At 45.4% G+C, this 24,361-nt stretch overlaps 1 protein-coding gene across 1 annotated transcript; it reads right to left on the bottom strand.

Moving 5' to 3' along the window:
* Positions 1–655: 655 nt before the first annotated feature.
* CA6 (carbonic anhydrase 6) lies at positions 656–11,939 on the bottom strand. The gene is made up of 9 exons (XM_050909656.1): positions 11,885–11,939; positions 9,625–9,807; positions 5,632–5,780; positions 5,129–5,224; positions 4,492–4,558; positions 3,744–3,901; positions 2,446–2,569; positions 1,838–1,936; positions 656–1,311 (listed from the first exon to the last, which is right to left on the bottom strand). Exons 2-9 carry the CDS (start codon positions 9,644–9,646, stop codon positions 656–658), a joined length of 1,371 nt encoding a protein of 456 aa, XP_050765613.1. The 5' UTR covers positions 9,647–9,807; positions 11,885–11,939.
* Positions 11,940–24,361: the final 12,422 nt, after the last annotated feature.

Here is a 24,361-nt window from a genome sequence, read left to right as displayed (position 1 = left end):
GTGTTGCTGATAGAGGTAGTTCTTTACATGATTTACTTTAACCTTAGAAAATGAGTTTTATACCTGCTCTCAAACTTGTGATGTATACATGTTGAAAAAGAAGCTGTTTCCATGCTCTGTCTCTACATCCATTTACAGAAAAGAAGGCATGCCACTGATCAAAGCACAACGATTGCATAGGAGCCGCACTCTGTCCTGCAAGGGCTTTACGTACCCTTTCCTATGTGATACATCTGCAGGGGAAGGGCTGGTGATTTGATGGTGAGGAATGGGAAGGAAGGATGCACGCAGGGAAGACAGTGAGAAACTGAGACTGGGTGAAGGGTGTGAGAGAAGTTTTGAGAAAGTGGCTCCTTTGGCCAAAGAGAGCAGCTCTTTGGCATGGAGGAAGATCTATGTATGGGGACCTAAATCAAACTCCTGGGAGGGATGTGACAATGCAAGGTGTTGGACTGTGCTAAGTTCTGCTCTGTTCTCTGCCTCTATCCCACTGATGGAGGCTTTGCTCTCTTGGAAAAATGACCTGGAACACTAGCAGGTGCACAGTCACCCTATACAAAGCAGAAGGAGAAACAAGCAAATAATCTAAGTTTTTCTCAGTTTCCCCAGCAAGCAGTTTGGATTCTTCTGCTGCCTTAAAAACAAAAAGTTGGAGTCACTGACAGCTGGTGTCAGACTCCAGAACTACCCCACCCAAGAGGGTCATGGAGGTTTCTCCCCATGCTATGACATCTCCCTTCAGTTGCCCTGGTTTGCACAGTGCAAGTGCCCGAACATCTGCAGGACTGAGAACTTGGCTCCACAGGTTCACGTGAGTCATCCACCCTGCAAAACCGTTGGAGAACGTCCCAAGAAGAGTGTCTCTATCTTTCCCAAGGACAAGTGTCCCTCCAGCCTGGCTCACATACCCCTTCTGGATACTCTTTGCTTTACCAGCTGCTCCATTGAGCCACAAATTTGCCATTCCAGACTGGGAGGCCCATGCCATACAGTAGTGCAACCAATCTTGTGCCTTGTGGTACAGGGGGAAGCTGATGAAATGGCCTCCTATCCACAATCCCACCTCTGTGCCCACGGTCATCACTAGCTCATTATCCCTCTCCTGTGTGGAGTAGGAGAGAATAGTCTGACTGCCAGCATGCTGGGCTTTTGTCCAGAAACATAAGGTGAAGGCTTGGAGAGACATATCATGGAGGGGATGAACTTTCACAAAACTCTCAATGTTTTCCACAGGGAAGTAGAAAGCTGGAAAAGTGCTGGATTTAATACCTGAAATAACCAAAAAGCCAGCTGTTACATTTCCTGCTGTGCCTATAAATAAGCCCAAATCCTGAAAAATACATCCATAGGAACTGGCAGGGCTGTGGCAGTCTTAGCTGTCTTGAGCCACAGTTACTGGTGTGTGTGGTACCAACAGGGAAGGGGCTTGGACTTGAAATGATGAAAAGCTTAGCTCCCTCACCCAACTGTTTGGGAAAATCACTTTTTCTTTCCCCCTCTTCCTCTTTTCTCATCTTGTGTAAAATAGAGATGATGATTATCTATCCTAGGGGAACTGTGAGCTTAAATTCCTCATTGTTTGTAAAAAAAAAAAAAAATGTACTTATGTGTTGCAGGAGAAAGCTGCAGTTGCTGTGAGAGTAGCTAGATTAGGGCTAGCCTTAATGATGCTACAGTTGAAGAATTTCCATCAGCAGGTCTAGATATGGGACAAAATTCTACCTGCACATGTCAGTACCAAACCTGTTAATGATTTTAGGCTATCAAGGACAGCAGGGCATGAGCTCTTCGTCCTTGCAAGGTAAGCTGGACTCAAGAATAGATGTGTGTTTCTTACCTATGTGGCTCACTCCATTCAGCAACTCTCTCTTCATGTCTTGGAGCTGCATCTGGATTTGTTCCAGTCTGAGGCTGAATTCTTCTGGATGGCACTGTTCTAGAGCGATCAGACAGCTGAATTTACAGAAGGCCAGGACCATGGTATATTTTCTGCTTTCTAGTTTGTAGAAGGTTTGGGGAAAACCTTTGTTTTAAAATGCAGCGTCTTACCTCCATATGGTGCCTGGCTAATCAGCCATGCCGGAGTTGTTTCTGCAATGGTTAGTGTACCTCACCCACAGGGATGCAGACACACCGGAACCTAGTATTCTTGTGTGGTGCCACGTGGTACCACTTATCTTGGGAGATGTGTGACACCATTGCAGTCAAAACAAAGGGCTGGCACACAACCTACAGCCACCGCTGCAGCGTTAGAAGCAAGATGTGTTGGCAGGGGGCAAAGAGGCACATGGGCCATCTCCACCTGCTGTGCAGGGACACTGCTACTCCTGGGAAAGGTGACCTCCAGCATGCCTAGCTTAAGTGATTTGCAACTTAACTCCTTCCACATAGGTTTCTTGCCCCTCCCTGGGGAAAGCCTGAGTCCTGCCTGCTGACTCCCTTTACCTTGGGTGAGTTTGGCTCTGAAGGAGGACTCCACCACCCGCCCGTTGAGGGGCTGAGCGTGCCGGTAGTCGTTGCGCAGCGTCCTGTTTTGCCAGTCCAGCAAGGTGTTCTCCAGGAGGCTGATCTGTGAGCAACACAGGCTGCTTATGGAGGGCAACGGGAACAACAGTTTTGCCTAGAAGTGCAGTGCAGATCCTGCAGCTCAGGATTAAACCCAGCAATTTGTTACAGAGGAACCCACAGGGTGTCTTGCTGAGTATTAGCAAGAGAAAGGAACAGAACGTGAGGGCTCTTACCAGCTAATTAATGATAAAGGTATTTTGCCTGAAGGAAGTTTTTAACACCTGCCTGATGGTATGCATGGATGGAGATTTTGCTGCTATTCTGTAGAATACTGCTTTCTCACAAGTGCCTACTAGCCTCCCCCCTGCCAAAAAGAGTATTTTTCAAATGAGAACACGTTGTGATCCTCCACTACTGTAGTCTCCACTTTACCTTGTTCTTCTAGAAGAAAATGTTTCTGATGCTTCTTTTTCATTAAGGAAGATGAACCACTCTGCAAGACCCGACAGTAAGCTTATTTTACTTGTGTTACTTTTTTCCCTGCTAAAGCCTTTGTCCTGACAAGGCAGACAGAGAAGGGGATCCTGCCATGTGATGGTATTCAGCTGCTGGGACAAGTGGGGTTACTGCCCAGTGCTCCTGTGCACTCAACAAGGTCCTCTGTAATGCCTCTGCTGGAGCCTGGATGAATCCTCTCCTCTCACACAGCCAAAACTCACAGCAGGCCACTCCTGAAATGATCAATCTAGCTGCACAATGTAAGTGTAGACAAGAAAAACCCCAAATACTCTTCTAAAAATGTGCCAATTATTCTGTAATTATTTTAATGTTATGAATGGCTCTTTCATGATTTTGCGGGGGGGGGGGGAGTTTGGACTCTCTTGCAGTAGTTTTTGCCTTGTTGATTCTGACTGGTCTCTTCCTTTTTATAGTGTTTCAGTATGGTTGAGCTTAACTGAGCAGAGAGCTTTGTTATCGCTCACCAGAGCTCAGGCAAACTGCTGCTATACAGATACTGACCCTTGCTGTGATGTAGCATCACAGCGTCATTACAGCCACCTGTAATTCCAGTGGCTCAGGAGTCTATCCCAAAAGCCCTATATGAGAAATGCCCTATTAGCTCCTCTGTCAGGCTGTTCCCCAAATCACTGGAGGACAGAAAAGGAAACTCATGTGGAAAGGTGAAGCATGGAGGAAAGAGAAGCCGCTCTGTCTGGTAAACAGTTATCACTTACCTGTGTGTGTGACAGGACAATCGGAGAGTGAAAGATGGTCCAGATCACACTCTCGGAGCAAGGTGGGGTTGTTAGTGAGCCCTGGTACCTGTAGAAGCGCAAGAGGTTTTCTGGCAGCATGGCTTGGACATCCAGAGAAATGAGTTTTGTTGATTGACCTCAAAAGGAAACAGAGGCAATATTAACAATGAATGGGGAATGAAGAGAAAGGCGAGAGTGTTGTTAGAGCTGGGGTTGGCAAATCCCTTTGCCCAGAGCACTGGTATATTAGACCTTTAGCAGAACTGGATGAAGATGGAGGGAAACGAATGGTCCTTTCAGTGGATCTACGGTTTGTCATTCAGAGATAGCTGGGGTCCTGGAGGTGGTGAGCAACTGCACCTCGGTGCTCTGCCGGTGGCTGTTAGTCCTCCCAGGAAGCAGAGCATCTCAGTGCAGCAGAGCACCTGCTGTCTGGGCGTACAGACTGCAGGATCGTAGGAAGTTGTTACTTGACGGTGCTGCAGTGTGTTGCGTAGACCTCCCAGGAGTATGTTTATTGCTGCCTTGAGCATCTTCCCCACCACCCTGCTGTGTGGGCTGCTGTTTGAGAGGCGTGGGCAGTGACGGTGTGAAGTTGTGCATGGCTGAGGATGCTTGGCCACATAATTGCAAGCAAAGCAGCAGCAAAATGTCTGTCCCCAGAGCCAGTACATATGTACCGGCTTTGAGAATATCGAGGATGGAGAAAGGCGTTGCCGGGTCTTACCTGCAAACCTGATTTTTGCCAGTTTGGAAATGAATTCACTGTAGTAGGTATTCTCGAAGTGCCCATCCTAAACACAGCACAGAAACTTGAACAAAAGGTTAGTGAACTGCCTGTCCTTCTATACTACTAATCAGCTTTGGAGGACTAATTGTTCAATTGGGAGCCAAAGAGAACAAATACTATCGCAGATCTCTTGATAGGCTGGACAATCCTAGGCATGATAAGGTATGTACACATAGATCTCAGGTTAGAATAGTGAACTGTAAGGATCCTTTTTCACCACTTCTAAATCCACACAAAATCAAGTGTTCCCATTTGCAAATCAGAGCAAAGCCTTGAGGTACAGCAGGGAAAACCCAGCTGCCCCACCTGATAATCCATCTGTACTTCTTATGGGGCAAATTTTTCTGAGGCTCCAAAGTTGTATTGGCTGGTACTGTGTGAGCCCCAGATGACATAAGGCAAGAACAGTCCTGCTATAGCACAGCTTCCTCAAACCGGTGGCAGACATCATCTCTTAGGATAGATGTGCAAACCTAGCACAGGCTGCTTGTGTCTGGACCTGCTCAGGCTGCAATTATAGTATAAACAGTGATTACAGACTGGCCTTGCTCAGCAGCCTGGGCATCAAACCTACCGCATACAGGAAGGCAAGCACAGCTAATCCGTTTGGTTTGTCTTTGGCTTCTTCAAAGCTTGAGTAGTCAGCTGAGTTGTAATGGACAATGTGCAGCTGTCAGAAGAGAGACAGGGTCATTTAGGAAGAAGTGATAAATGGCTTCCTCAGTGCTTTAAAGGACCAAATACAGACTGAAGAGAGTCACCATCCCACCTCCTGCTGCTTGTGCCTCACTGCACAGCCAAACAGACCTTTAGTTTAATAGGTTTGTGATGAATGTGGAGGAACAACTCCATCTTTGAAGGGTATTAGTGTTAATGCAACAGCTTTTCTTAGTCTTCTGTGCCAGCACCATCAAGCTCAGCCCTTGCATCACACCAACCACCTGCACTTATGGGAGCCCCATTTCTCCCACTTGCCTCTGCATTGCTTCCTGCAGGCTTTATGGGCTGCAGCTTCCCATTTCCCAATTGCCAGACTTGCAATGCACCCTCTCTCCAGCCTGCTCTGTTCACAAGTACCTCTGCGAAGTATCTCATCCCATCTATGGTGTGTTCAGAGCCGCTGGTCTCCAGGTCCAGGCCACCCCAGTGCAGATGCATCTGTACAGCTGTGTAGAGGCCTGGGAGTCCTCTGGAGATGTGCATGGTGGGTGGCAAATCAATCTGAACTGAAAAACAGGATTGGAGACAGCAGTGGGTGCAGCCATGCCTGTTCTTGTAGCTACGCTTACAGTGCCTAGTGCTTTCTGCCAATAGCACCCTCTCTGAAAGAAGCTGGCACAGTCATGTTCAGGGAACTAACTCCAGTATGCAAGGAAAACCACTGAAGCTTAAAGCTAGGTGTGCTTAAAATCCTTCCTGACCTCAGGCTTGTGCACCACAAAGACCACACCAGGCACAAAGATGACTGGGCACTAGCTGTGTCTGCAGACTTTTTTTTGCATCTGAGCAGCTCTGGGTTTTTCCTTAGGCAGTAATAAAAGTGCTTTTAGTGCTAATCTCTCGCACAGTACCTCACATCTTGCAAGGCTCTGCACGGATTTGTTAACTACTTTATTTCCAAGGAAGAAAAGGGGGATAGAAATCAACAAAGTGACTGGCCTCATCTAACCTGTCATCATCATTTCCAGTATTCTGGACTCTGCATCTTCTAGGAACAGGCGTACTGGGCCAGAGCCCTGTAAGTTTGAAAAGGCTGTGTTAATGCTTGAAGGATTTGTAGAGACAAATCTCTTTGCTTCTCCTTGCCAAGGAGTATTCACAAAGAGACTACGAAACATTTGTCTTCCTGCTAATGTACTGCCACAATTCGTATATTATGTTAATAAATATGCCAAACTTGGGAGCAAAAATGGAGAATTGCCTCATCCTAATGAAAGCCTAGAGCACGTTATAAAAAAATAGCAACTATCCTTGCAAAATGTAGCACAGTATATGCTTCATTAGTCATAGTTTGCGTTTGTGAGAAGTTTCTTTTGTTTGTAAACTGTTTACACATGGACAAGATGAAAACATGTTTCCTTGTAATATCGCAAAGAGTCTAGAGTGGGGAAGAAAAACCGTCTACCTTTTTACATAAGATCCCTGCTGACTGCCTTCCATAATTAGGGTTATTTACCTCAAGTACCTCACTATGGTTTCTACTTTCTGCAAAACACAGCCAGAGAATTGTGTTCTGAGTTTATGGGAAGCCTAAGTCTTCTGTAAGATATTTTATGCAATACTTTGCTGAAAGCATGAAGGTAGGTAACAGCCCAGTTTGCTTCTACTTTTCACCAGTGTAAAGTGTGTATGGAAAGTATGACTGCTCTGAGCTGTAAGTGCCTTACTCATGCTTAGTTCTAGTTTTGCCAGGCAGTGGAAAATCAGCGGGGATTATGCAGTGTGAATCTGACTGCAACTGTGCCTTTCTCTAGCGTTTCTGCTCTGCAATTTGGACTCTTGTCCATTACTGTCTTACAGATTACAGCACACGCAGCCAGCCTATTTTCCCATCTCTGGCCTCTCAGGCAGCTGAGTTAATGAAGGCCACACTTGAGGTCCTAATTCTAAGACAAATCTGCTACTGGAGGAAGTTGCGCGCATCCTGCGTGGATGACATTTTAATCTTGCAGAGCTGTGCATGTCCTCACTACCTGCTGGAGGACCAATCGTGTTTAAAAAAGAAACAAAAAGTCCAGATGCCAAATACAAAAGGTTTCATTAACCTAAGGTTATCTGTGAGTGTGTCTGCGCACAGACTAGAGTGTGAACTCTATACAACTAGAGAGAAAGTAGCTGGCTGCTTAAGTGAGACTAAGAATCAGATCCTGAGAGCCTGTAAGAAGAGTCCTGCTGATAAATCCATCTCCTGTCCCTTTCAGATCTGCTGGATGTTTTCTGATGTGGCCCAGTGGAATATTTTCCTTGAGAGATACTGCTACCCTGTCCCATCTCACTGAAGCCAGTAGGAAAACAGCCTGACTTCACAGGAGCTGTGAATAAGGACAGTCATTTGCCTTTGTGCTTTACTAAAATGCCCTGCATCAGAAAATCATTGTTTTGAGGTTAACAAAAGAATAGCAGAATACACATGTGCAGTCAGATCTGAAAGCTAAACCTGCAGAAATTAATTTGTAGGCAGTCAGGGTAGCAATGCTGACATGAGAGCTAACTGAATGTTGAGCTTGTGTGGGCGACGAACAGGAGTTATGATTTTTAGAAATACAATCACAACAGTCTTTCTCTGAAGGCAGTATGTCTCTCATCACTTCATTTCCTTGCTCTCACACCATATTTCTCTATCTCTGTTACAGAGAGGAAGAAAGGACTGTCATGTGGGATTAAAGAGCTACCAGCTTTATGTTCCAAACACCTTCCCAAAAATACTCATTCCCTCTCCACTGCAGCTATTAGAAAATTCTTATTGCTCATCTGTCGTCCAAAAGCATTATCCTAACACTACCAGCTGATTAATTATTTAGACAATGAATTACAGACTGCAGCAGGGGAATCCAGGACCTCCTAAATTATAAGCCTTGCCCTGAGACTGTGTGGCCAAAGGCAAGGCTTTTAACCCACGCTGTGCTTCAGCTTCCCTTCCTGAGACCTGAAATATCAATTCTCTGACTGTAAGGGAGGGATTCTTCTCTGTGTTGTACTTTGTGTGACCTACATCTAACCGAGCCTCAGGTGCAAACTTGCTACTGAACTATGGTACTCCATTCCTATCACTTCTAGTTCTTGTTATTGCACAGGGGCAAAAGATGCCTTTTCTAAATGCAGAGAGGAGTCAGTATGCCCCAAGTACCACTCACTACTATGGTCTTGCAGTCTTGTAGTTCACTGAAAGAAAGGGTCAATCTATAATGCTCTAGCTACCTTTTATCCCTTTTTAATGTCTAACAGAGAAAATAGCTTGCAGAAACGTAACTGCCTTTTATTTCTCTGGTTTATACATGTGTTTCTGGAGAGCTTTCCTGTCTGATTGGGGAAAACAGCAAAACCAGGAGAGCAGAATGAAGCAAAATGGCAAAGTAAAGTAAGGTGAGTTAAAAAAAAAAAGGGGGGGGGGGCATTGTCTGTGAATAGCACTTAGATCAGCTAAAATGAATAATCTGTTCCTGCACTGTCATGAGCTTGACATCCTCCCAGGACATCTGCTCAGCCAGGGGAGAAAAAACTGCCTACTGCTACAGCAAAGCTGGCTCATTCCATCGCGTTTCAACCTAGTGTCACTTGTTGGCCACAAAAGGTTTGTGATTATGTTCTAGCTATGGCAGAGTGCTGACATGAACACACAGGAGCTGTTCCCAAATCCTGCATGTGTGAGGAAAATACATACCTGAACTCATAAAGTCTCCTTTATACCCCAAACCCAATGTAATAAGTGCATGCTACGCTGCCCAGGTGAAACCCCCAGAGGGTACGCCATAGCCTGCTTCATAGCTTCAAAGCAGAAAGCTGTCAGGTTCAGGTGTCTTGTCCATCAGCTGTCCCAGCAGGAGGGTATGTTCTTTCTCCTACTGAACGCACTGCAGTACTCAACCTGGTATGATGCACAGAAACTTGAACTCATCGGTGCAGGATGCTAACAAAGAGGTGTGGATAAAAGGGTTGGGTTTTCAGGACAGACCTACCATTAAAGATATCTGCATTTCAAAAATGTAAGGCCTTTGCTTTGCTGCTGCTGGCCTGTTCCCTGCACTGTTGGCTACCAGCATCGCCCACTGTCATGGAAACCGTGCATGGGAGGCCCCTGGATGCTGCCTGTGCAGTGATCCATGCAGGTATGAGGCCATGGCTCGGGGGGCAAAACAGGGCTGGAGGGGACAGGCAGCACTTGCTTCCTTGTGCCTTAGAGCTTCTCTTTCTGACAGAAAGGTGACTGACAGCTAGAGCTGCTGCAGGACCAAATAAACTCCTTGAGCTCTATGCCCTGATTTCTGTTTCGGGCTCCTCCTTTGTCAGCAATGACTTCTTGACCAGCTCCTCTTTTTAGGTAGGTCGTGAGAAGGATTCCCCCAGTCTTACCAGAGTGACCGTTGTTGGTCATTGTGAAATCCCCCTGCAAAGGCCCATCATAACCACTCAGCTCCAGCTGCAGCAACTGGGGGTTGTACCTCACTTTTTTCCTCTGGATGTCAATTGGAGATTGGTGCTTGCCAGCACAGTCTGCAAAGTGCTTTCCCCAGTGCTCTTCATCCAGCTCTCCTTCTGTGTGGAAGAGAAACAAACTGGGTCGTTAGGACATGCTGAGAACTGCTGTTAGCTCAGGAGTCAGACAACTCTCCTCACTTGCTAGCAGGGCATGTCAATCTAGTAGTTATAACACCAGGAGCTGCAGCAATAAAAGGTTGCTCTGCCTTCCTTAGAGTGAAAATAACATTATTCTGTCTGCAGGATAACTGTGCTGCAAAATAAGAAACCTGCATTGCAGTAATAGCTTACTGATTGCTGGAGACTGAACCCCCACTGAAAGAGAAGCAGTGTTTATATAGAAATGGGGATTTAAATGGGTCTCAGCTGCCAAAGGTGTGGAATCAGGTTCTCAACTGATGTGAGAGTGAATAGGACCAGGGCAACAGGTGGGAAGTCTCTGCTTAGGATCAGGAACTGGCAGCAAATTTGCTATTTTTAACTAGGGAGAGAGCTAACAAAGAAGAATAGGAGTGAAATGGTTTCAATAAATGGAACCTTTTGTATCTGGTCTGGGGTGGCTTTGATGTCCTGGGTGTGTTTTTATTAACAAAATCCACCTCTCTCTAGAGTGCCATGCTATGCCTCTTCCTGGTGCCCGCTTTTTACACACAACAAATAATGAGAAAGGGATTCATTGCTTTTGTGAGGCAGATCCTGGTATGGAATAGGACCTGGGCGTCCCAATTTCAGGATTCAGTTGATTGCTCTGAGCTCTTGATGCCCCTTCAGCCTCCAGGCCTAATAGCCCCTAAAGGTCATGCTAAGTGTTGATACCAGCTCCTTTTCTGGCTCAGTCTCACTAGCTCAGACATAAACCTTTGACATTGGACTAAGAACTAAAGACCCTAGCTTCACCTGCATGTGCTCATCATCTCTGCAAGTATTTAATACTAAAAACCTCCTGTGGTCGCCTATGGAGGAAGCAAATGTGTAGGAGACCTGGCATGCTGGATGCTGTCCTTTTTCCAATGGCTCTAAGCCTCTTAGCCCTAATTTGAATCTTTCATGCAAAGGTCTGGGTGCTGCTCAAACTCTTAACAAATGCTTGAACCCTTCAAAGCTATTTGCGCTCTCCATAGTGCTATATTTAGGATTTTAAGGATAGTAGCCATCTCTGTCATGGCTGTGACTGACAATCAGTAAGGAAACCTTTTCTTCTTCACCCCAGAACTGCAATATATTGATCAATGTCAGTCATGTCTGCGTGAGACAGACAGCTAGAGCTAAGGAATAATCATCATGTGATTGTTGAACTCACTGACTTCAAATCCTGCAGAGATGGTTTAGAAGGAGAGATGATTGTTGTAAAAAGAAAATAGTTCAAAGCTACTTCATAATCTTCCTAACTTTCAAATTGTAATAATTACAGCCACAGCTGAGGATTTGTTACTATTTGCTAATTCTTTTCTTTTTATTTCATTTAAGCAATGTCAGTTTGCAGGTATTTGTTTCCTGACATTGATTAAATATGGGGGGCTTAGGAGATGCGGACAAGCTGGCCAAAAGAAAATCCAGAGAGAACTTCTGTAAACAGCTTAGTGTCCTAATTGCAATATTGCATCTATTCAACAATATCCTTTGTTTTAGCTTGATTCCCAGCCCAGTGAAGATCATAAAAGGACTACTATTTACTTCAATGAGCTCTGCAAACAACCCCCTGAAACAAATGAAAATCAGATAAAATTTCACAAAATATATAAATACATAAATAAGCACTTCTTAGTGATCTGTACTGCATGGGATATGACAATAAAATAATAAGCAGGCAGTATTTAAAGCTTTTCCTTCCAGGAGCATCCAAAGGGCAGCTTTTATTCTAACACATTGTAAAGATTTCCCCCATTGTTTGAACCTCATTAGTCTGCCAAATCTGACAATGTGTCCTAACCACACAAAGGAGTAAAAAGGGGTGACATTGAAGAGAATCACTTTCAAGACACACAGGCATCAATAAAGTGGAATAAATTAGCTGCTCTGTGATCTTTCACTAATGGAAAGAGAGTTAAGCTGAGTGTTGCTTCTGCAGCACAAAAAGGACGGGAGCATCCTTAGCAAGCAGTAGCGATCCCAAAACAGCCTCATTTTTCATTACCTTTGTATGTCCAGTGCACTAGGTGAGAGCAGCTCAGATGCACCAGGAGCAGGTGGAACAAGACCGCTGTGATCCACATGTCTCTCGCTGTATCTGCAGTCAGAACCAAGGTGGGGAGTGCATTTCTTAAAAAATCCTCAGGAAGCGTAAATACCAATTTACTCCAGGTCTGGCCTTTCCAGCACCCATCCTGCCCTTCTCTTCACCCATCCAAAACAATAACAGCAAACAATGCCACAGAGATATTTTATTTGGACAGTCGGCTTTGAACACTAAAGGAACTTTATTGATCCTCTTTAGCAAGCTGCGCGTGCAAATGGAACGCATTTCCCCTCACTGGCCAAAGCTGATGGCCTCGGAGTCACTGTCTGACCTCAGCTGCTAAACACTCTCTGCCCACTTTTCCTGTCCTGTTCATTCCTGATGAGCCGGTAGAGAAGCTTCATTGCAAGTATCCTTACAACAGTGCTTTGTAAGCAAAGATACCTAACACAGATCTCAAAACACTGTCCTGAGGTGGCCAACTGTTTCCTTGTTACACAGAGGAAGGAGCCGAGGCAGAAGGCATTTAAGGGACTGGTTTTCAAAAGTTCAGAGCCTTCACAATCTTATTAGAAGTCAAAATTGTAGACACTTAGCTCCTTTGAAAATCAGACTTCTGAGGCCAGATTTGAAAGTGCTCCACACCCACAAGCCTAGTATTTCAAAGCATTTTGCTTTCAACACCTTCCCTAGTCACTGAAAATCTAGTTTTGAATGTGAGAGATTTGCAACCTTTGGAAAAGTCAGAGCTCTGAAAAGCTGTTTAGACTGTTGAAAGATATAGGCACAATACAAGATACTGAAACCCTGATGACTTCTTAAAAAACACCAGGAATTCAAATAAAAACCAGCAGGTGTCAGATGTCTAAATGCTCTTGTGGACTTCAGTACCTGCTCTGTACATCTTCAGACACCTGATTTCCTTAAAAATGTGTCCCAACCAAATAATTGCCTAAGGTTCAGTAAAAAAGTCATTTGGCAGACCAGGAACAGACCATGGATCTTCTGCCTGCCTTTTTGTATCCTGTTACTAGACAAATGTCATTCCCTGGGAAAAGCCTTCTCCCCCCCAAGAATGACACACTACTGACAGCCCTTTCTGCCCAGCAATGCCTCCCAACCCATAAACCCACGGTTTAATAACAAAAGGGGAGCAGAAATCTCCCCAGGAATGGAATTTTCACCTGGTACTGAGAAGAGCTACAGCTTCCACCAAATGCAGTACAACTTTGCTGTCGATTTTAGGTGACAGGCAGCAATATCAAACATTTGGCAAGCAAGCTCACATCAGTGAAATCTCAGCGCATCTGTTTGCAATGTCCCTGCCACTTGCAATAATATTTGTAATTATTATTTTCAGCAATAAGGTATGGAATAACAGCAATTCAACAATAAGAGCCATAGGTGAGTTACAGATTTCACGTGAACTCAGGTTTCTAGGATTAGACTGTGCTGAAGAACAAAAGCAGGGTTTTTTTATTCAAAATCTTATTATTTGCAAGTGAATTGTTAAAATTAAAAGGCCTTTCCTGGTTTGCTGTTTTGTTCAGTGCATATTTAATCTTTGGGAACTGCTGTAATATTGAGTTGATTAACCAAATGTATATTTTTCCCCTCTCTCCCCTAAAGTCATTTATTCTGACAGTTGCACTGAACTGTGTAAGGACTAAACTAATCAAACATGCCCTGCAATGCACTTCATAATCCTTGTGTATCCAGTTGGGTAAATAGGCTTTGAAATTAGCTGAGGGAGAAATTTTGGGGTTTATACCTGTTTACACTCTAGGATTCCACACAGCAGCACATGAGGGTGTGAACACGAGTCAAGAACAGGAGGTCACCTCTGCACCAAAGCATCCCTCCTGTCACCCTGCCTGTGTGTGCGCGCCAAGAGTGTTTAAATGGATGTCATTTAGGGACAAGCTGTTTCTCTTGCCTGTGCTTTATCGATCTGCTAGCCCAGTCTGCACAAAGGGTTTGAAATAAAGCCCATTCGAGAATGTACTGGTGCCAGGAAACTGGAGATGACAGTGAACTAATTTTTAATGGAGCTTTTGCAACATGCTAAAATTGTGACATTTCACTTGACATCAGCAGGAGCTGTGGGTGCTCAGCACATCCAAAACCCACATCTCTGTTAGCTCAAGTTAGCTTCCCCCAGATTAGTGGCTACTCTGGAAGACGCAGCAATCTAGGGAGAGGATTTACTAAGGGCACTAAGTATGAATTTGTTTTGGAGTTATGACAGAACAATAATTTTAATTAAACTCTTCAAATATATTTGAACATTAAGCTTCTAACTACAAGCTAAATACTACGGAAGGAGTCCTTCCTCTGTACAAAGTATTGCACACGTCAACCATTGCTTATTGATTCTTGGAGTAGCTTTTTTTAGTCTATATGGTATTAAACCTGGCTGGCTTGAGGCTTGTCTTTGTTAGTCATCTGTTTTGCTACCTCAATATAATTGCTAGGGAGAAGTATGGACATAGTGCCTAGGAACTCCAGATATCACGGCAGGACCGTGCTTAAAGTAAACTGATGTTTTACAGATGAAGAAGATTGTAGGTCTGACAGGACTCATCTCTGCACCCAAATTTAGCCAGTGGGAAAATCTAATGTTGGGTATCTCAGCCATGAATGCTCTTGGCATGATTTGTTCACAAAGGCAGGCTACTTTCACACAGACGCAGTTACACAGACTTCAGCCTCCCCCCTCCCGCCTCGACTACAGTAGGAAATAAGCCTTTTATCCCACATCATTGCTTTCCATGCACTTCACTTTTATCTCTACAGTTTTCCCTGACTCTTTGCCATCTTTTAAATCCTGCTTCTCCCAGGCTATTCCCTCTGTCCTCGCTGGCCTAAAGCTCAGCTCAAGTCTGACTTTCAGATCCATTCTGAGTATTGGTAGCCACATTAAAACCTTGACACTGCATTGAAGTAGCTGGCTCAATACCTCAGCGCTCCTTTGACCCAGAACTTGAAAGGGTTAACTCCTTTCCCTCTGAATCAGCAGGAATCTCATCAGGGGCTGCAGTAATAGCTGCATCACTCCCAAGTCCAGCAAACATTTGACCAGGAACAGGCTGTTTGATGTGAGACGGACAGATTGCCTTCAATCAGGCTATCTAGGTTTTCATAAGTGAGTCTAAAACCTCTTCAGATAGAGCTCTCTCTGCTGAAGTCATGCTCGATGAATAAAAGTATTCAGAGCCTACACAAGTTTTATGACAGACAAAAAGCAGCTAGTGCTGGTAGGCCCAGACCCATGACTAAAGTTGGCAATAGCTGTGCAGATTGAAACATGAGATCCTTTTATTCAACAATTCCTGTAATGTTTTTACATCTTCCTTCCAAAACTGCCTTCTTTGAAATTTTGCCCACGCTTTCCCCCCCCCCCCCTCTTTGCCCCCTGGCTTTCAACTACATACAGAGATCACAGAAGTCAGAAGTAGAAAAGCACTAGAATTCATTTCTCCAGTTCACACAATCCCTTTAGGCCCCCTTCCTCTTACATAATATTTTGATGTGCTTGGCAAAATTCACCTTCTACCAACATAAATTCAGATACATTTGTTGATTCTACTGAAGCTTTGTGATAGAAATGGGCTTTAAGGCAGTCAGAGATAGACACCAGAGGTTTACACCAGTGTTCCTAAAAGCAGGATTTGCCCATTTTAAAGCAGAGAGGTTTCCTCTGTGAATTCCATTTCATGGTCTAACAGATCTCAGCATTAGCTACCTGCAGTTCATTGTCAACCTAAATTTTCTTTTGCTCAGTTTCAGCCAATTACTCTTAGCTATAGCTATAGCCTTTGGATTATCTTAAAATACTTTTCCCTCTTTAATGTTCACATCACTTCTGGGGTGGTTATCACCTCACCACACCACGAGCATGAGCAGCCTTTCACTCGCCATTTCCCCAAGGTGGCAAAAAGGACAATGTGATGCTATAAAAAGAAGAGAACATGGCCAAATAATCCCTCTTCATTTTCATTTCCAGGAAATGTAATTGCAGTTCTTGTAATGTCTATATAGGTCTGCTCTACAGACTTTGCTGACAGTGACTTCATGTTCTGGATCTCTACTTGAGACTTGGAAAAAACAAAGTGTGAAGGGAGGATTAGGAAGGGGGAGGCCAATCTTGCCCCTGCATTTAGTGTGAGGTACACAGGAACGTGGCCTGAGTGTGAGGATTGAAGGAGTGCTGTCAAGAGCTGGCCTGGGAGAAATTTTTCCATCATACCAGGGCTCTATGCTGTGGACTGGATGGTGGTGGCATAAAGAAAGAATAATTCAGTGACAAGACAGCTTGTCAGCATGTGCAAATACCTGTCCACCTTCTCAGACGCTGTGTTATTAGTATTTTATACATATCTGCACCTCCTTCCATAAACGTATTCATTTTGCTCCTAATCTTCCAGTGTAATAACATGCAGAGGAAGCACAGTTGCTGCTCAGTCTCTCTGAAACTCAATATTAGCAGTGCATAAACACAGGAGAAGACCCCAAGCCCCTTAACAAACAAACACTCTTCACGGAACAAATAATGGCTCTGGAAAAGTGGCTGTTGCCCACTGCTGGGTAAGCACTTTTCCTTTCTTATTTCAGCTGCATTGTGTGTTGAGCAGCTGTGACATCCAGTGGCCAAACACAATACAGTTGGGTTTGGTACAGAACTCTTCATACATGGTAACAATAACAGAGCCCTTCCATTGCACTTTTCATCTTCAAAGAGTTGTACAAACAGTAATTCATTAACCCCTACACAGCTCAGTGGGACAGATGAATGTAGTGACCCTAAAAGTACCCTTGAGAAGGGGAAACCACTCTCCAAGCTCTCCACAAGCATGGCAATCAGCCCTCTGGGGTGGTGAAGAGCCTGCCCTAGGGCCAGAGTGCAGGACCTTCACCCATCACTGCAGAGAGCAGCTGCTGAGAGATAAGAGATCAGAAAGGTGCAGCTCATTCAGCATCTGATGAAGGGCCACACCTGAGGGAAGGGTTGTGCTCTTTTTCCTCAGAGCAACAGAGGCCATGGCTAGGGATGGGGAAAGCTATATGAGAGGACACAGTAGGACCAGAGCAGGACTAGAGCTGGCTTGGAAGAGATGCTTTGTCAGAGGCCTAGCCAGAGGAAAGGGCTTCTGCAGTGATTTTCTGAAGATGTCAGAGGACTTTGTTGACAGGTATGGAAGGTAGGAAAGGGAGTGCAAACATGGATTTGGATTAAGAAATACAGTGGTGGAATCAAAGAAGTGTGACTGTAATGAGATCGCAGTGGTTAACTGGGGTTCCTGTTGTGACAGGTAAATTGGAAGGTACAGAAAACAAGAAAACAAATCAGTGGAAAAGAGGAGCTGGGTCTCACCCATGGAGCAGGGCATCCCAGATTGATGCTAGCAAACATCTATTCCACAAAGAAAGAAAGGGACCAAGAGATGGGTTTTCACAGGCCCACATTAATGGGGAGGAATAATGGGTATAAAGTCTTTGACAGAGGTTTAATCATAGCACATGATTATAGCATTTAGTGCATCTGTTGCATTTCAGACTTTGCGCAACTCTGCCTGTGCTTCAGGTATGTGCTGAGGGAGCTGAGCGGCTGGGCAGGCCAGAGTGTGTTTGCTGAGCTGCTTACAGTCTACGAGAGTTAGTTTTCAGTGAGTGTTATAGGTGCAATTACTCCATATCCTATAGGGTGTAAGATCCAGGAAGACATGTCAACATTATGTGTCTAGGTACGAGTTTGCCACCTTAAGCTTCCTTTCTAGCCCATGCGGAGAAACAGCCTTGATACAGGTGCTGTGTTTTATATGGGTATCTTTGCAGTCAATCCAGACATGCCTGTTGCCTTTTGATTACAAAAGCAGACTTGCATGACTCAGAGATCCAAACTATGGACAGATGCATCCAGTTTCAGAGATCAAGAAATCAGTCCCCACTTCCCCAAGTCGTCTGTGCCCCAGTGTTTGCTTGCTCAGACCTGCAGTGTTTTTTTGCGGCAGGCAAGGTCCATGCAGGGACATTCAGCACGAGCAGAAGCGCCCACAGCCCCTCCTCTCCCAGTAGCTCATCACTGCTGCACTCTGCCTGTGCAAGAGTGGGGAAGACGATAGGATCTAAAAGTGATTCCCATGAGAGTGAGGTCGATTTTTAAGGCAGGAAGACAACATGAAGGAAATTTAAATCCTAACGTCTGTGCTGTACCTGTTCTGTGGCAAGAGAATCCTGCTTGATAACTCTTCTGCTTTACATAAGTATTATGCACTCATTAAGAAAACAAATGAGTTGTTATTGGTTTACTCATACTGTTTTTTTTTCAGGTTTCCATTTTAAAAACCCCCTAAATACCAAATACAATTTCTTAATGGCTAATCAATTCCTAGCTTGCTTTCCCCTTTATAGCAGAATATATTTCAAAGTGAGAGGGAAAGATCTGCTCAGCAAGGAGTCTCGAACACCCTGTAAGAGGCAGTGCAAGACTTGCACACTGGCCTCTATAAAGGGGATTACTTAATGGTTTTGTCATGATTTGAATGAGCAGCTATGGCCTTTGGATGCACAATTCCTGGCAATTAATATCCAGCTGGTTTAAAAGCTTTCAGTCTCACCTCAGATCACCGTATCATCACCATTAGCTGCTCGGAAATGTGCTCTTTGGTATTAGCACCCTGATTTGTGCATTGGTTCACTTCCAAATAACCCTTCACCATCAGCTGAAAATGCGTGTAGTAGTTTTATATGTAGGTTAGCATTTACAGTAGTTAAAAAGTAGTATGTATTTTTCCTATTCCAGCAATCTTACCTGCTTTTTTGTTGTTGCCATGGTTGTTGTGCAGTAAAGTTCCATTTTAAATAAAATATGTTCAAAGTATTCCGCCTAGTACATGAGTGTCTAACACAGCTCTCGTATACTCATGTAGGCTGATGATTGACCCATGCTACGTATTCATAGCTGCACACAAACCTGTGTCCATAGTATCACTTCTCAAAAATGGCCAGTTAGTCTAATGTTACCTGCATCTTCAGCATCCATTAAACCCCCTTTAGTACTGAATAAACCCTGAGAATCCATTTCATAGCAAGTCAGACATAAAATTCTCTGGCCAAGGTCTGTAAGCTCCCTGCCCTGTCCCTGCTGGCTTGCAAACTGGGGGCAGTAATTTCCATAGAAAATTCAAATCCCAAACCTAGCGAAGCCAGCTGGAGTTGGAGAAAATCAGAAATCAGACTGTCAGGTGAGATATCAGGCTGAGGTCCCTGCAGCCATGCAGGGTTTGTCGCTCTGATAGCAGATCCTCACTGACAACTCTTATTTCAATTTTTGTGCTGTAATTGTGAGTTTTCTACATGATGACCTGAAAAGATCTAATTCAGTCTAGGTCCTTCCCTTATCCCGTCACTGTACTGAAGTTAATTTCAGACTGGCTATTAAACATAGGAACTGATGGCTTTTAAATCATTCTCAGGACACTAACCAGTCCATCTCTAAAATCCTGGGAGAAGACAGGAGAATTAAGAGAAGCGGTGGAAGTTACAAGCATTTAGAAAGACGTCAGGTCTGTCATCTCAAGCCATTTCATTATTCATGTGCCTAAAACCTGTGGTGTTTAATCGCAGAGTTAAGCTGTAAAACAAAAGCATGACAGAAAAGGGGGATGAGAAGCAAGAGAGAAGGATGTAAAGTCAGAGGAGGTTTTGAATGCCTGGAAGAAAACATCTTAAATAGTCATTCAATAATTTTAATAGATACCCAGAAACAGCATTAGTCAGACTCTGCCATTACCTTTCCAATGAATGTTCCTTAAAAATACCACGATCTGCAGAGTCAATGAAGAGAAGAAATCTGAGCGACAGAGTGCTGACTTCTGCATCCGATCGCTTTCCTCTGGAGATCTCACCTCGACTGCAGTGATGTAGGAACGCAGTCAGAAAGCCTCATTCATAAGGCCACTTAAATGCAGGACTGCTGTTCAAAAAGAAACTTAACAAAACATAAACAGGCTGGCACTTGCAGAACTGTCGGATAGAGTAGATGAGGGTGGTGCATACACAGCGACCCAGACACATATTCTTCAGGTGTTTTGTGAGGCACTGGGGAGAAAGAGAAGTCCCTGAGTATTCAGGAAGTGCTTTCAAGGTGCTACGAAAGCTCACACCCTGGAATGCACCCTACACTGCATAATGGTTATTAAGCATATTAATGCACCGGCAAACAAGTCCTGATCTGTGGTTGTTCTGCTCCCTGCTTTGGCATCCTCAGCCGTTTGAACCAGTGATTTCACGCTCTCCGAAGCTCCGAACTCTCCTGCCCAACCACTTTAAACAGGGAAGGAAAAGGCTGGCCTAGTCAGCTTCTGTGCTCATGAGCATGTTGCAATCAATCAAAAAACTTTATATATATTACACTTATAACTTTACTATGGCCTGTAAAGTGCAAGGAATGACTAGGTCTTGCAATGGAAGGGGATTTTGATCACGAGAATCGTTTTCCATTTCTGGGTGGTGGATGTCTGTAAGCCAGATCTGTGTCAGTGTTTTTTCTCCATCTGCTCCATCAGCATGTTCTACCAATGTGTTAGTGTACTTGCGTGGGCTGTCAAACTGGATTACTAGCTACAATGGCTTTACGTTTCCTGAAACTCTCTGTTCCCACTGTCCACCCCATTAGCCATCCTCCCAAACCGTGAAAGAAATATATTATTTTAAAAGAGTGCACTGATTAACTGGTAACAAGCCTGGATTCCCACAGAATCTCATGCCAGCTAGATATCTCATAGCCTTAGGGATGCTCAACTTCTTTAAAGAAAGAGAAAAAGAATAATCAGGCAGGATACGTGACTGATCAGTGGCATTTTTAATATCAGCTCTGACTTTTATTTTAATATGTATGGTACAGTGCAGTTTTAAATCTGCTGATCCAGGAAAAATTATACCAACACCTGACCAGTGCCAGACTTCTGATCATGGATGCCTGATCAATGCTGCCTCTAGCTACTGTAGTGCCAGTGTCTTCAGCTGCGCCCTTTCTTGCGGACACACAATTCAGTGGAGCAGACACGGCTCTTGGCACGGCGTCTGTGGCCAGAGCCACGAGCGAGTCCTGCCTGCTGGGGATGGGACTGTGCAAGTGGGGGTGTGTGTGCAGGTTCTCAGCACACAGCTTGTTGCTCACACTCCAGCGGAGGAAATTTGCTTGCTTTGTGCTGTTTTTGCAGTTACAAGGAAAGAAGAGCCTAGGCAAGGGACAAGTGGAAGAGTTTAGGCTGGTGTTCTACAGCCAGTCCTCTCTCACAGCTTTGGTTCGGTTGAACAGGAATACAGAGCTGCAAGAGGCTCAGTGCTCAGCTTCCCAGGCCAGAGGGTTTGCTTTACGCTCCACTTCTGCCTGCCACCAAGCTAATTATGACCTTTCATAATATGTCTTCTATTCCCAAAAAGCACCCTACCATACTTCACCATCAGTCTTTTGCTCGACTGCTACAATGTTGAATTTCCCTCGGCCTTAGGCTTTCTTGTGCTTCATCTTCTCTAGCTCATTATAAGACTCAGCACCTCTATGTGATTTTCCATGCATAGCAATCAAGGGACTTTTACGAAGTGCAAAGATGGTGGAGCATCTCTAATCCAGCAGTTATCCAGCATAAAAATCCAGTTTTATGATTTCCAGCATCTGATCACTCAGGAGCGTGTTTTTGCAGGGAATGCTCTCCCTCTCATGCTTTTGCACCAGGAAGGGTAAGGCTCCAGGATAAGTCAGGAACTACTGCCAAGGACACAGCTATAAGGGGTATAGCATGCAGTTTTGGGGAGGTTGGCACTGCAAAGAATCATTTGCCTATAAAGTGACAGTTTAATTCCAAGGACTTTTCCTGGCCGATATTGCTTTATCTCAGCTGTGTGCAACCCAGCAGCATTTCAACCTGACTCACGGCTGTGCAGCCCACATGAATCTGCACCCCCAGCAAGGCAGAAAAAGCACAAAAAATCAGCATACAGTGCCGCTGTGGGCATGTGGGCCATATTGTACTGTCACAAAACAGCTTGGGTTTCAAACGGCATCTCCTTGCTAGGAGCCTAGGACTCATGCAGCGGGCCTCGTGGAGTACTGTGTCAGCATGGCGTGCCTAGGGAAGGCGGTCAGTTCAACAGATTTCCTTTGCTTTTTATTAGACTTAAAGCTTGTCTCGGAGGGATGTTCTCAGGAAGGAAAGAAAAATGTGCCCAGAAGAAATGATCAGTCATAGTCAGGCTAGAAGGGCGAGGCAGTTCTGGAGCAAGCACAAACATAACTAACTTTGCAAGCAACGAAATGGCTTTGTGCAGTCAGGATGAACTGAGCACTGTCAGACCCCTGGAGCCCCTAGACACCAACTCCAGGCTTGGGGAACTTCACAGGTTTGATGTTATGTACTTGAAATACTGCAGAGGCAGGCCCCCATCAGTCTGAACACAGGCTGTGCAGTGTCAGGTGAAATGGAGGAAGCAAACCCAGGGGAATTGGGAGTCCCCATGGGATTACACGCATCAGTCTGGCCTCTGCAGTGTCCCAGCAAGATAAAGCGCCAGTCCCTGCTTGGGGCTTCACACTGTCATGGCTAGGGATGGTGCTCTGCCTTGAACAGGAGCAATCATGGCCAGGAGTGAAGGCTAAGGGCATGGGAAGGTGAGGCACAAGACTGTGCCTTTCCCAGGTCAGCCGATGGCCTTGTTCAAATGTTTTGACCTTGCAATGGCATTCCCCTCATTGCAGACCCCCTTCCGCAGAGCAATGTGTGACTATCCCTCAGTTAAAAAATCCTGGAAGAAAAACAGGCTTATGGGAACCGTGGGCACAGCTATTCTCCGTAATAAACCCACAAAGACCTTGTGTTACAACTTATCTCATGTAACCAAAGCAGTGTATTCCCTGGGAGCCATACCACCAGGGAGAGCCTGGAGGAATGGTGGCACCCGGGGCTGAGGGGGAAGGAGGCATGTCCCCCCACCAGCACCACACACCCCCACGGTCCAACGCTCCAGCACAGAGGAGGAGATGGAGTGGGGCCTTGCCAAGCCGGTCACAGGGAGCAGCTACTGGGGACTTGAATAAGTAAGTCCGGGAAGGAACAGGCTCCCTCTGCAGTGCCGCAGCTGGGAACAACTCATGTGAGTGGTCATTTTCTTATCAAACACCATGACATGTGGTTAGTGCTGAGTCCATAGGAAGCTGAGTATTACTTTCCAGGGATGGAGGCTTTGCCCATCACAGAGCATTCACTTCATTCAGTGGTGCATGCTTCATACTTCACCATAATGCAGCAGGCTAAATAATTATCAATGAATAATTTGATGTGTTTTTCAACATCCACGGAGGGATTGGAGCTTTTCAGGAGCATGAGTCCCTCCATTTTGGCAAAGTCTTTAATTCTGTGGCCTGGTGTTGAGCTCTGTTCTGTTCCATTATCTTTTGGTCACAACGTAGTCTTCAAGCATGTGTCTTGGGGCATCAGATGCCCTTGTGCAGATCCAGGCAAAACACTTGAAAAAGTTTTTGTTCCTGTTGGCACACTAGTACCTGAGGTGTCATAACCGATCGCATGAGTGCTCCTTCTTCACCCCAGGAAGTGTAACGGTTATTCATTTCAAAATCAAAGTAAAAATTTATTGTGATTAACCTTTTCCTAGAACTAATAAAACCCCTCTCTCTTCCCAGCATGCCGCCTTCTTGTGGGTTTTAGTTGCTGTTTCTATGCCCACCTCGTGTGAAAGCGTGGCCGTACCTTTCTTCCCAGCAAGCAGGCATGGGATTTCAGCAACGTGGCAGCACTAAGCTGAACCACACGCTGGTTGTCTTGGCAAAATCAAGGCTCAGCTTCGTTTTAGTGACAATTAACACGTTAAATTCCTTCTCTCTCTCCCCCACAAGCGTGCGTGTGTGTGCGTTTACACATGGACATGCAAAGGCAATGCACCCCATGTAGTATACCGCGCACAAAGGAACCGTTTGCTTTGTACGTACACGCCAGCAGGAAAGCCCTACGGATGTCACTGGCTCTAGGGTTTGCCACACAAGGAGGAAAATTTCCTCAGCGTGGACCTGGCTTTCCCCACGCACCCGGACTCCCCCAAGCCCGCCAGCCGCCCCCTCACCACGCGTGGGCCCCGCCGGGGGAGGCGGGGCGGGCGGCTCCGCCCCCGCCTGCACGGGGATTTTCCACCAGGCGAACGGCAGAGCCTACCGTGCCGCCGCGGCACGTAGCGCACGCACCCGAGCCCGCCTCTGGCGCGAGGAGGCGGTAGCCAATGGGAGGGCGGTGAGGGGCCGGGCCGGCCAATGGAAGACCGGAGAGGGGCTGAGCCGACCAATGGGAGGCGGGAGGAGGGCGTCTCATCTGCATGGGGTGGGCTATAGCCTGGTGTCCGCGCAGTCGCTCGTTCCCAGTCGGA

Source organism: Gymnogyps californianus, chromosome 21 (genome assembly GCF_018139145.2).
Source record: "Gymnogyps californianus isolate 813 chromosome 21, ASM1813914v2, whole genome shotgun sequence".
NCBI lineage: Eukaryota > Metazoa > Chordata > Aves > Accipitriformes > Cathartidae > Gymnogyps > Gymnogyps californianus.
Note: the sequence above shows the minus strand (reverse complement) of the source record. Positions and strands in the feature narration are given on the sequence as shown.

Excerpts from the sequence above, each read along its gene's own strand:
- CA6 (XM_050909656.1), bottom strand. The coding sequence starts at position 9,646 with ATGACCAACAACGGTCACTCTG. Across the intron at positions 4,559-5,128 it reads TGCTTGCCTTCCTGTATGCG|GATGGGCACTTCGAGAATAC; the intron begins GTAGGTTTGATG and ends TGCTGTGTTTAG. Across the intron at positions 3,902-4,491 it reads GGCAAAAATCAGGTTTGCAG|GTCAATCAACAAAACTCATT; the intron begins GTAAGACCCGGC and ends TTTCCTTTTGAG.